The sequence below is a fragment of the Dermacentor andersoni genome, chromosome 1, assembly GCF_023375885.2.
Source record: "Dermacentor andersoni chromosome 1, qqDerAnde1_hic_scaffold, whole genome shotgun sequence".
NCBI classification, from domain to species: Eukaryota; Metazoa; Arthropoda; class Arachnida; order Ixodida; family Ixodidae; genus Dermacentor; species Dermacentor andersoni.
This window is the reverse complement of record NC_092814.1, coordinates 259,336,184-259,349,088: the sequence shown is the minus strand read 5'-3', so window position 1 is coordinate 259,349,088 and position 12,905 is coordinate 259,336,184. Positions and strand designations below refer to the sequence as shown.

The 12,905-nt window shown below is 43.9% G+C and overlaps 1 protein-coding gene across 3 annotated transcripts in view; it reads right to left on the bottom strand.

Moving 5' to 3' along the window:
• Window positions 1-12,905, bottom strand: part of LOC126547836 (RAB11-binding protein RELCH homolog) — a 223,897-nt gene that overhangs the window by 80,889 nt on the left and 130,103 nt on the right. For all 3 annotated transcript variants that reach the window (XR_008609355.1, XM_050195847.2, XM_055063701.1), the window contains 2 exons: window positions 12,233-12,389; window positions 5,737-5,897 (listed from right to left, as the gene is read on the bottom strand). Coding sequence is in view for 2 of the 3 variants with exons in the window: in XM_050195847.2 (XP_050051804.1) it covers window positions 5,737-5,897; window positions 12,233-12,389 (318 nt within the window). In the remaining variant the exon portion in view is untranslated. The remainder of the gene's footprint in view (window positions 1-5,736; window positions 5,898-12,232; window positions 12,390-12,905) is intronic.

Sequence of the window (12,905 nt, the reverse complement as noted above, 5' to 3'; positions counted from 1 at the left end):
AGTGTTACGTTGGCGGATTTGGTTTGGAATAGTTAACATGCAAAAAACCATGTCATGATCCAATAGTCCTTCAAGAATATCAACTTTGTTATTTCCTTTGGAAAAGAAATCGCTTACGAAAATAAGGTCTAAGATGGAGCTTGAACATGAACATGAAATGATAATGGGGAGATGTTAGACACAAGGTGCTTGTATGCATTACAGCTTGTGTTAATATGAGGAGATGGTATTGTAGCACCCACCTACGCTGGAACGCGGGAATGCTAAGGTCGGCGCTCTCAGCCGGCCCCTTGGTGCTGGCTGTGAAAAACAAGGAAAACAAAGATGGGTAGCACATGCTCGATGCGCAAGCATGGCACGAGCAGTTCGGTTCTAGAAGTCTGCTTTGCTGGTCCTCTTTTGTTCTGGCGCTCCACTGCGACCCCACAGTTCCCTACAGTACCAACAGGAGACACATATATACCATATATACTTGTATAGGGGCTGCACCCCCACTTGGAGGGCAAAATTTTTGAAAAAAATTCAAGAAGTCCGGTCGGAAAGTGAAGTTAGCTCCGTTGCCACTAGATGATGCTATCTGTCTTTTCCGTCGACATCACTCAGGCCGGCGCCGCTGCACCATTATTTCTTTGTATGGTGCGTCGTCGTGGCTGTGTTGGCAGTGTTTCCAGTCACATTGGTGGCATTTCGCATCTAGAGAAGGGGCCCTGTTTGGGTCAGCACTGGTCAGGGACGGTGGGCCGGCATCTGAGGTTGTTTAGGGCGGCATTATGTCATTTGCGCCTCTCTTGCTCTCTGCTATAGTTGCGGAAGCAGTACAAACCTTTAGGGAGCTGTCATCAACTTGATTCGCATAAGGGCCACACCCAGCCAAGATTCTAGAGAAAAAGTGCAGCCCTTACACGGGTACAGTACAACCTCGTTACTTTGGCCCTCATTAATTTGAAAAATTGGATAATTTGGACTGGTCCCGGTAGGTGTAAGCATTATTTAACTAAATGAAACTCTCGTTAATTTGGGCATACTTGGCTGCACGTCGGTTAATTCAGGCAACTCTCAGAGCTTGGCGAGCACGGAGTGCCGCAAATGTGCACCACAAAAGAGCAAAAACGGCATTAGCCTCCACCAAACAAAGCTGTAAAGTTCACATAGCTATAGCCATCAGTGGAAATCGTACGTGAATGACAGCAATGCCAGGACACTTCGTGCCCATTTATGAATTTAAAGCCTTTCTTCTTGTGTTTACCACCACACTTAGCACCGCATTGGCCGCATGCCTTCATGACTGTGTAGTTGCCATACATGATTGCGTCGGTAAAGGCCATGGCTTCCTTCGAAGCGGTTGCAGCAAACAGTAGTTTCGTTCTGACTCGGTGCACGCGTCGGCTGTGCGCCTTCAGAATCACAAGGTTGCTGTGCATGAATGTGTTGACAGTGGCCACGGTTTTGTTCGCAACAGTTGCAGCATTTAATTTTTACTTGGTGCGAAGCTGTCGAGGATGAAGAGCACCGTCTACATCACGATGGGCGACGACCTGGCGACAATGGCGAAAAAATAATCTGGATGTGTGCGCAGTAGTGAAAAGCATTTCAGATGAAGATGCACGCCACGGCCGTGCTGTGAATGAAGTCACGAAGCCTTTGCCAACGTCAACGACGCATTGCATTTGCCACACTGACTCCACCTCGGTGGAGTCAGTGTGGCAGTCCTCGCGAGGCGCCAGCTGCGCCTCGCGAGGACTGGCAATTTGTATCCACAATGATGCACAACAGCGCCCTCATTGGGCTCACTCATAGACGCCTAGGCAGACGCCATTTAATAATTTGTTATTGACAGTGTATCAAAATGCTTCGATTGACGGACGTGGAGATCGCAGCATCAGTAGCAGCCAAACGAAGATGCTGCCGAGGTGCATCCCGCAAGCGCTGATGTTGCACCGCTCCTCACTTCAACTGAGGCTGTAGCTGCTTTGAGCCTTCTACACCGCTACTGCGGCACAATAGAAGGCACCGGCCTATTGCTTGTGGATCATTTAGACTATGTTGAGGACTCCGTGTTTAATGCAGCTCCCAATAAGAAGCAGGCTACACTGCTGCAGTACTTTCAGCCAAATAAACACTTTGTGTGAAGCTTCAAGTGAGTATTTACTGCGCCACAGTTGGGGTGCCATCAAGGATTGGTGCTTGGAGCGCACGTTCGGTTGCACCGCGTGCGATTTGCCTAGGCCGCGCTGACTTCGCACAGCTGATGAAGTCGGCGCGGCCTAGGTTAACGCCTCCTATAGTTAGAGGAGGCGTTGCCTAGGCTAATTGCGTGCGGTGCAATTGACTGCACGCTCCCGGCTGATGAAGTTGGCGGGGCCTAGGCAACCGAACGCGTGCTCCAAACAACAATCCCCGATTGCGCTCTTGGTTCATTGATTGATTTGCAGAAATTTTTTACGCATTTCTTACGTGATTTTCTATATCGAATTCTGGCTATATCAAACTATTTTGCGATCACCGCGCTGTTCGATATATCGAAGTTCGACTGTATTATTATTATTATTGAAGGACACACACAAGAAACACATCTTTTGACTGTGCAGTGATTTATTTTTATACTTTTATGAAATAGTGACGTGCACAAGTACCGCCGCATGGCAAACGGGAATTCCATAATGTGTACAACTTCACTGTCAACTACGTAATGAAAAGTAGATGAAACTCTGCATAATGTTAGAGTCGTCTTAGCAGCTAGTTGCCATATAATTTGTTTTGGGATAGTTTCGATAAAACAAGAGTTACAGCCATTTGCTGTAACCATACTCCCTCCGTAGATAGCCATGTATTGACAGCAGGCGGGAATTCTTTAGTATCTACAACTTCAGTGTGAACTAATTAAGACAAGTAAATGAAATTCATCGTAATGATAGAGGCGTCTTAGCGGCCAATTTCAGTATGATTTTTTCCAAGATACCAAGGTTAGATTGAGAGCTACAGAGCATTCATGAGAAACTGGAGACGAAAAAATTTTTTTCTTTTTCTTGACGTGACACGTAGACGGACAGAAATCAACCACCACCGGAGGGTAGCTATATACAGCTTCACTATAAAAGCAGGGGGGAAATGAAAAAGTGTGGCATGCTGTGATATCTAATGAACTAGTGTAGTGATCCCATGTCTGGGATGTGCAATTCGCATTGTTTAATTCGGCTAGCTAGCATTATTGTAAAAAGGTGCAATAAATGATTCTGTTTGTTTGCACTACTATGTGTTGTTGTTCCTTTGTCCCTAGAGCACGAAAGACCCCACATTTTGGCGCCCAATGTGGGGCTCTCGGAACATCGGACAACATTTTTGTGAGTTCGAGACATCCTAAGAGAGTGAGGCCTAGCACCTGCGGAGCATCGGCAAGCCTGAAGTGAGTGATTACAGAAGCCTCCTGGGTAATATGAATTGTTTCTGTAAATAGCTTCTTCTACTTCTTTCACTCTGGCAGTCGTGGCTCTGGAAGCCGGGTGGCTGGTGGCCACAGGTGCCACTATGGACTGTCTGGTATTGGGGCTTGGCACAGTCTCTGACACCATCTAGGACGGCGGGTACTGCCTGCTCAGCTACTTCGCTCATCTAGCAGGGTAGGACCACCTCATAGGGCTGACGTCTCCTGGCAACTGCGTGGTCTGTGCCCATTTTGGATGTTGTTTGTGGAGCCAGTTATTGCCAAGAGCAGCAACTTGCTCAGCCTCAAGGCTTTTCGAAGCTGCCTGTCACACATAAAGAGAGCCAATCTGTTAGACTGCGGCATTGAGGGGTCGCACTTTGCTTCAATCATTCTAGCTGCCTCGCATGAATTGAAATTGCCTGTCATACTCAAGCAAGCAATCTTTGCTCATGTGAACATAGCATCTCAGTAGCCACCTGATGTCTTTGCTATTCGAATTGAACATTGTACTACGTGGACAATGCACAGTCCCTTGCACTACATCAGTTGTCTGTTGAGAGCACTTGAATGTAAGCGGCGGGAGCGTAGTCATTCCTGGCTTGCTGTCCCAGACTATGATTAAGCCAACCCACGCCATGGAGATCATCATCATCAGCCTGGTTACGCCCACTGCAGGGCAAAGGCCTCTCCCATACTTCTCCAACTACCTCGGTCATGTACTAATTGTGGCCATGTTGTCCCTGCAAACTTCTTAATCTCATCCGCCCACCTAACTTTCTGCCACCCCCTGCTACGCTTCCCTTCCCTTGGAATCTCGTCCGTAACCCTTAATGACCATCAGTTATCTTCCCTCCTCATTACATGTCCGGCCCATGCCCATTTCTTTTTCTTGATTTTAATGCAATGGAGATGGAGATGGCAATGGAGATGCCTGTGGCCAATTCAGTGCAGCAGCCGCCATGTGGACAGTGCACAACCCTTCATAGCTGGGATAGGAGCCAGCAGTCACCAGTGGCTGTCGCAGCTCTCTAGGTGGCAAGGTGAATTGATGTGAAGAACGCTTGCTTGTGCCAACTACCACATCGCCTTTTCTGAAGTCCTTGCCTTCAGCCTTGCCATCGAGTCTGCAGACACGGCCATGTCTGCTGAACGGCTGCCACACTTATGACCCTCGGCAAGCAACGGAAGCCAGCGGTGTAAACCAGCGACATCATGGGCGTGTGTGATAAACACGAGTGCATGGGCATTTCCTCAGCACAGCCACTGCCATGATTCGCAACAAAATCGGAAGAATCCTGGCTAGTGTTTGATGTTGTGACGTAACCCACATCGGTAGACAAGTTCAGCTGAGCTACAGCCAATGTAAGATTTTAAGGCAGCTCGGATGCTGAGCAGCACAAGAGGCAGAGCATCATGCAATGCCAATGAATCGTATGACCTCAGCACCACGTTCAGCTGGTGATGCAGGCACTCTATCAATCCATTGCTGACAAGGTGGTAGACAACTGTTCGAGTCCTCGTAGTACCAAGCAGCTGGGTAAGGTGGAAGAATAGTGCAAATTGAAACTGCTGACCACAGTCTGTAGCTATGGTAGAGAGTACGCCAAATAGGGAAATCGAGTGCTGTATGCATGAGCTATGCTATCAGCAGTAAAATCTGATATGGGAATAGCAGCCCCAAAACGGATGAGGAGAAGGCCTCTGTTTGAAAAGAGGGTTTGAAGAAAAGATAACATTGCACTCTGCTTGTGAGCTCCATGTGTGACGCACGACTGCAAAATTTGGCTGAGATGCTAGCTGCGAAATGTGCTTGTTTACCAAGCCGGAGAGGTGTTTCGGGCCCCTTTAAAATAAAACGTGAATTTTTTTCCCCACGAAGTTGTAAATAAATTGGCATGGCTTTCTGGCTGCACCTGGCAATTAATTTTTTATTTCTTCATCAGAAATCATGTTAATATGCAATAGTTACTCTTCTTCCAGAAAAACTTCAAAAACGTGGAAGTTATTTGCTTGTGCTTTGTTAATTTGTACATACAGGTAAAACAAAACTTTTGAGCAGGAGAGGAACTGAACTTTCACACTATAGTTGTGAAAGCAGGCTGCCCTGCCACCATTTTACAATAAAACAACTAGGGTATGTGATATATTCAATATTACGTTAACAGGCCCACTTAGTTAGCGGACAAGTCACGAAAAACAAATGAACGCCATGCATAATGAAATAACAATGACTTTAGTATCAGAATACACATTTCAGCATGACACACATAAACAGTACTTCCACTACACAAATGGGAAAATCGACAGCTTACCATTGAGAGGAATCAATGCAGAAAAGACAGGCTTTACTTTGCATTGAGTAAAGGTGTGACCAAAAAGTTGGCAGACACTGAGAAGGAGCCCAGACAGTGCATGCACAGTGGCACGGCTTGATGGTTCTGTGTAAGTAGCTATGCCTGTCAGGAAGGGAATGCTGAAAGAAAATTCCAAAAGTTAGTTTGGAGTTATGACAGCGCCCAAATATATTTCAGTGCGTGAAGAGCCGTAGGGTTCTAGGGACCTCCAAATACAACAATCGGACTATTGCAGGTGAGGTCTGCACCTCCACATGCAAACATCTGAACTAGCCACAAGCTCTTCAGTCTGAAAACTTTTCTAACAGACAGCACTCCAGTACCCCGTGATAATTCACAAAATATGGATAAGCTGCATTTCTCATCCGGCTTTCTAGCTGCATACAGCCTTGTTAACTAGAAGAGCTTACCTTTAGAATGACTATCTAAAGCTAGCAAGTGTGTATCAGCAGTAAGCTCACATTTCTGCTCCAGCTGGTTAGACCAATTCAGACTAGCCTGTGTGATGACTTTCACTGAATGTACTGCATAGTCACTGAAATATGCATGTCATTGCTGAGAGCCACTTAATAAAAAAGCCAAGTTTCTAACATTCATGTCATGCATACTACCAGGGTGTGAAACTGCAACCAGAACTGAACCATTCATTTTTGTTTAACCATAACAAAACTTGCACCAAAATGTGTGCCGCCATTTTGGTGCTGAACCTGAACCACAGCAAAACTGTGGAATCATCCAAACCAGTTCGGCCATCTGTTTATAAAAGCTCAGAATGAAATTAATGACCTGTTCTGAAGAGGTTTATCAAACAATTTGGAATGACTTCCTGCAAAGCAAAGCAACCATTTCAAAGCAATATAACTGCCTCTAACTATTAGCTTATAACAGCTGTCACAGTAATATTCAACAGAATGCTACTTTGAAAATTCTGCGACTAAACAACCTAAGCAATACAAACTGTATACCGAGATGGTCTGTGACCAAATACATGCTGTGGACATGCTACGCAGTTCCTTCATTACTGCATGCATAAAGAAAAGTACGAAAGAGCTTTTCATCTATGCTGGAGGCGTTATGGCTGGTTAATATTAAGGCTTTTGTCTACGGCATGTATAACAATTATTTAATTTCATTCATTATACCTCAAAGGCCCCAGAGATATTACACGAGGGATGGGCTGAGTTTAACAGAACAGTGACTCTAGAACAACTTCGAAGTGATGTGGGTCGGAGTGGTGCATGGCACTGGCAGACAGACTGTTCCAGTCCCTTGCTGTTTTTCACATAAAATGAGCGGAGCTGGGAGGTAGTCTACGCCGTGGAATGATGCACGACTTTTCTGTGGTTAATGCAGCTGGATGGAGTGACGATGAGCTGGTAATATAGCTGAAATCTGAAGTGGTGCATGATAGAATAAGTGAAAAAGAGACAGTCTAGAGGTATGACGTAGTATAGTATGAAATAATATAGTAGTAATGAAAGCTTGTTTACTTCACATCTCGTTGTTGCTCTAAAACAAGCCTCTGCCAGAAGGTAGGCATTTAAAGTAATTTCCTGTGTCTAAACAAAGAAGCTACAAGGAGCTTCATAGTGATGTAATTATTAACAGGAGAGTCGACACAGGTCTAGCCAGTGTGACTACCCATGCTATGGACTTACCTATTGGCACAGTATTCTGACAAAGCTGCACTTTTGAATATTGCAGAAAAATTATACTGGCAATACAAGGTGTACAAGTCTGAGAGATCAGCCAAGTGGGGGAGACTGCACTTAAGATTCAGGTGCATGCATCTACAATATGTACGTACAGGAGCCACTTCGCTCACGCACACCACTGCTTAACTGGCTGTGACTTATCCCCATTGTCCATGTAGTGCTGCCTGTGAGCTATACCATCCCGGGTTTCTCCAGAAAGATAGAGCATACATAAACAGACCACAGGGAAAGAACGTCAGTTTGAGATATATAAGTTCAAATTAAATTTGGGTGTGAGAGACACATTAGGCATGCATGACTTTTAATCGCCTCAGCATCTTGTCCGACAACTCAGCATTTACAGCCTGCTGCTTCTCTTATTCTTCCGTACTAAGGTGTATGTGCCACCTTTGCCTTTCACCTCTGGTATACACTCTAGAAGAGCTGCCTATCGATGCTGCAGTCAGAAATCAGCTGTGTAAACTGCGGTGCTGCACAAAGAGGAGTGACTTTGCATGTATAGCTAATGTTGTTTGTATACCTTTACATTTATTATGTGTATTTCCAATGAGACCACCTCTTCCTTTCTCCATAGAGAGACAACTCTCATCAAGTTACATGTTCAGCAGATATGCGAGACTGCACCTAGGAAAATGTGGCTACCATGAAGAAAGTTGTGGATTCATTCCGGAATGAAGAAGGTAAGCCTCAATATCCAACAAAATAGTGCAGCCCATGAGTAGAGCGTCCGCGGCAACACCCGAAAGCCATACAGCATAGCAAAAGATAAATGTGCCTTTTAAAAGAATAATGTGGAAATCACTTGTATTACTAAGTTGCTCTACAATCTCCAAACTTGGGATATATGACACAATTTGACACAGGACTTGAGGGGCTTCGGACTTGATATTTTCAATAACTCATTTTGTTGCATTAAATGGCTGCCCTAGCCTTCTAAATCCTAGAAAAGATACTGGCAGGCATTGGAGAACCCTAAATAATTTAATACAATGCTTTTTCATAGCCCGTTTCTTTTTCGTTTTTACTGTATTGTGACGTCATGACACAGAATGTGGTCATGCGAGAGGATGTTGTGAGGTTTTGACAGTTGATCGGACTCACTCGGGTCGTCTGCTATGCTGCTACATTGGCCCTCACAATGAGTAGAAGCATAAGAGGCAATCGGGCAAGTCAGAGTGAATGTCAAAATGTCACAATGGCCCACTCCCACGTGACCAGCCTCTGCATCATGACGTCACAACACAGTAGAAAGGAAACCGACACTGGCTGTAGAAAAGCTATTATATTAAATTATTTAGGGCACTCAGAGGCTTGCTGGTACATGTATTTGTTCTGAAGTTTAGAGGTCCTGGACCTTCATTTACTGCAAAGAATGATAAGACAAAAATGCCATGTCAGTACTCCTTTTACAGGCATTTTTCAGTTATTGGTGGCTTGCTCCCATTTAGTGTGAACTCGATGTTTGTTCACTGGTTCAAGAATTAGTAAAACAAAGGAAAAAAGAAATATCTGCCTTATTGTTGGTAATTGTGATATCACAAGTTTTCTATGCTGGTTAGCTGTATCACTGAGCGGCAGTAGACTATTGGAGGGAGGCTTCCTCGAAACGAACTGCCACTTGCAAAATATTTGGGCCCATATACACAAATATGTTTTTATGCTAGATATATTCTGTGGGGTTCTCACACCGTGCTCTTGGGACAAAGGAACGACAACACAGTAGTGCAAACAATCACCAGGGCATTTATTGCACCTTTGATAGATCAATGCCAGCTAGCCAAGTTGCTATCCACAAAACATGCCGATGGGCGCGCGACAAATCTAGAATCCGATTCACCGCGACCGGATAGCGAGCGAATGTGTTCGCCCCATGCTGGATCCCAACGCCTAGTCGTTCACACGTACGGTCACGCGAACGGTGGCGCGCTCGAAGGCGGCCACGCGAGACGGTCTCGCAGAAGCATGGATCGGCGCACGCGCGGCACGGCACGTCCGCACTGCTTGCTGTCCCGACCAAAAGAAAAAGCGCCTTGTCTTTCGGCGCCCCAGAAACCCCGCCTGTCGGCGGCGTTAGCAGCGCAACACTCGCGCCATCTCTCATACTGCGCCTCAACCACTCCGACCGCCGTGGGTGCCAGGCCACGCGAGCCGTGCGGGAAAACCAACATATCAGGGGACGCGTGAGAGTCGCGCATCCCCACAATTCATATTACAATATTACACTCAATCGTGATTTTCAACATATTAGTGAAGGCAACAAGTCAATGGCAAGGACTTACAAAAGAAAACCTTAATGAATTCTGCCCTAGTTCATTAATATTAGGAAGTGACATAGCTGTAACGTAGGAAGTGGTGAAAAATGAAGCGATACATGTTTTGCAGATGAAAACATATTTCGCCTTTTTATGATACCATTTTAATTTTTTATTTTCATTGAGCCATTATGAACTGTATTGAACTGGCTTAAACTGGTTCAAACTGTTATAATATTCTCTCTAGAGCTGAACCTGAACCAAAATGTTTGAACCACAACCAAACCACAAACCACACCAAAACGAATTTCGGTCACACATCCTACCTGCTACTAATTCAATACACCGGCAATCACAAAAGAGCTAAAAGTAGATACATAAAATGTCTAACATGCCCCTTTGCATGTTTATTACAGGCTATGGTCAAGCCAACAGATAAAGAATAGGCCACGTCAACAGTAAAGTAAATACTGAGTAGAACAATCTGATTTATTTGTTTAGTTAGATTTGGGTCAGCTGGTTGGTCAGTTTGAGGTCCTTAAAGTAACACAGGTGCAATGAGAGATGCCTTAGCGGAGGAAGGCCCTTGGAAAATATAGACTATATGGAGTTCTTCGATTTTGAGCACCTGGGTAGACCTAAATTTAAGTACACAAGCATTTCTGCATTCTACACCTGTTGAAATGTGCACTATTTGACATGTGGACGATAAGTGAGTAACAATCACTGCTGTCTTCCTGAACAGTATCACAAAAAATCTTACGGTAACAACATTCTGAGGTGCAAAACTTGCTAGAAAGCTATATGTGAAGCAGAAATCATGTCGATTGCCACTATTAATACAATATGAAGTGTTATACAAAACACAAATTTTAACTACTGCCATAAAGCAAGAAGGTGGAAGGGACATTAAGACTCAATGAACTTAAGATGAACACACTTTCAGCATGTCAAAACCTCAGTGCATATAAGTAGTAATAAAAGTGGTAACTGACTAGAATGAATGAACAATTATGCTGCAAATTATAAGCTCTTCTTTTACACTGATACAAGGGGCTATTTGATATGTTCTGGGACTGAAGAGGCTGAAGTACAAAAATAGTTTTTGATTTCATTCCTGGACTACAATTGCATGCACTTCCCATGATGCTTTTAGTGTTTTGATCCTGGAGAAATTCAGCAGACACGCTTAAGACTGCTCACATGTGGGATTGTGAAAGCATTATAGCCGCTTTGATGAAATGTTTTTTTTTTCCTGCGCGTTCCTTGACCATACAAGCTCTCGCCTGCATTCTAACTGCGCCTCAGCAAGGCCAAATCAGAACATGCCAAGGGTCTCAACGCGCTCGCTTGCCCCAAGAAGTTCATAACTCGTTCAACTGGACATTAATGCTTTTTATTTTGTACATTCATAGCTGCGACGTGACGTGTGCAATGACGCGCGTACTAGGCACCACCTTTAGCAAACCAGAACTGTGGAGCCACTGTGGCGTCGGGGAAGCGTGCTCATCTCGCACCCCGGAGGCTGAGGTTCTATTCCCACCCAGACCATAATGTACCAAATTTTACTTTCAAAGCCATTAATCTACTTTGTTTACAGGAACCTCCCCGAGAAAAGTGACATCAATTCAAGCATTTTTTTATGTGTTTTTACTCTTTTGTGCCGTCAGCCAGGTGGATTTTCGTGTAATGGGGCATATAATGCTTTCACATTAAAATGGAAAATTATCTTGGAGGATATTAAGATTCAGAGCCACAAAACACTGAAACATAGTTTCGGTGTTACCCATGATTTGAGAAAATGTTTTGATGATGACTCTATCATTTGCCAAAACCTCACAAATCAGACAACAGAAAGTTTCCTTGGCAGATATCTTTTCTGCCAGTAGAAGGTGTTTTCTTTTGTGTTGTTTTTAATGTTTCCAATTTTGCTGATATAATAGTAATGTTTCTTGCTGTTCTGTAATGACACAACCACAACCATGTGTCAACGGATACCTAGCAAAGCTAAATCTTCAGGGTTAACCATTTGATGATTGCAAGCACTTTCATTTTTCAACCTTATCTCTACTGTATTAATATGGGTCAGTCAGCAGTTGCCATAACAAATCCATGTAGTGTGACATATTTTTTTGTGTGTGCGGTGCTAAATATTAATGTGAGGGAACAAGGAAAGCCTGGAGCCAATGTTTCAACAAGGAGACTTCTCTTAGTCCCTGATGAAGAGAAGCTCCCTTGTAAAAACGTTGGCTCCAGGCTAAAGTTTCTCTTGTTCAGCCACTGCTGATCAAGTTTCCATGTTTCTATAACCCCTTGGCCTTGTATTTATAATAAATTTTTATTACAAGAAATGTTCATGTACTTGCATGCACTCCTCCTGCATCAGACTAAAACTTTGCGGGACAACTACCTGTTTATTTTATTTGCTAAAGCAAACTACCTCTGGGGCAATAAATACAGACACATACAAAGAAAAAACATACTCACAACTTGCTGAGAAGCCAGTCAAAAGCTGGCCATGTCTTATACCATTCTTGTCCAATGTGCTCATCAAATGCTGCTACCACAGCTGGCATTTTTAAAGTATAATTTGAGATTTTTAATGGGTCAAACAGTGGGCTTTGTGGTTGCGGCAGTCTACCATCTGCATGAGACGTGACATAAATCACAATTCTGCAGCCACACCACATAGCAGACAGTGCAGCTTTCCAGTATATTACCTACTTTGTCAGAATTTCTACAATACTTACACATCTGTAGATGCCTACCCACACATCAGACAGTTCACTTGATTCCACACTTTATATCCTGCCCAAACTAAAATTGCTGTTCACAAACTGAATTCCTCACCATTTTATTTTATGCTAAAATTTCAGAATAATTTGTAGACTTGTTGCAAATAGCCATGCTAGTAGAGGAATAAAAAACTGAGACAACCAGCCCTGCAAACTGCGAAAGTGTGAGATGTTTATCACACAAGATTTATCAAAACCTAAGCCATTTGCTAAAATATGAAAAATAGTAATTTAATGTATACACTTTAAGACCAAATACGAATGACGCATGGAACAATCAACAGCAAGCAGCTCACATGTCTCTTGAAGGCAACAGCGGTAAAAAGAGGACGACGCCGAGAAGAGACAAACACGGCACTAAGTTT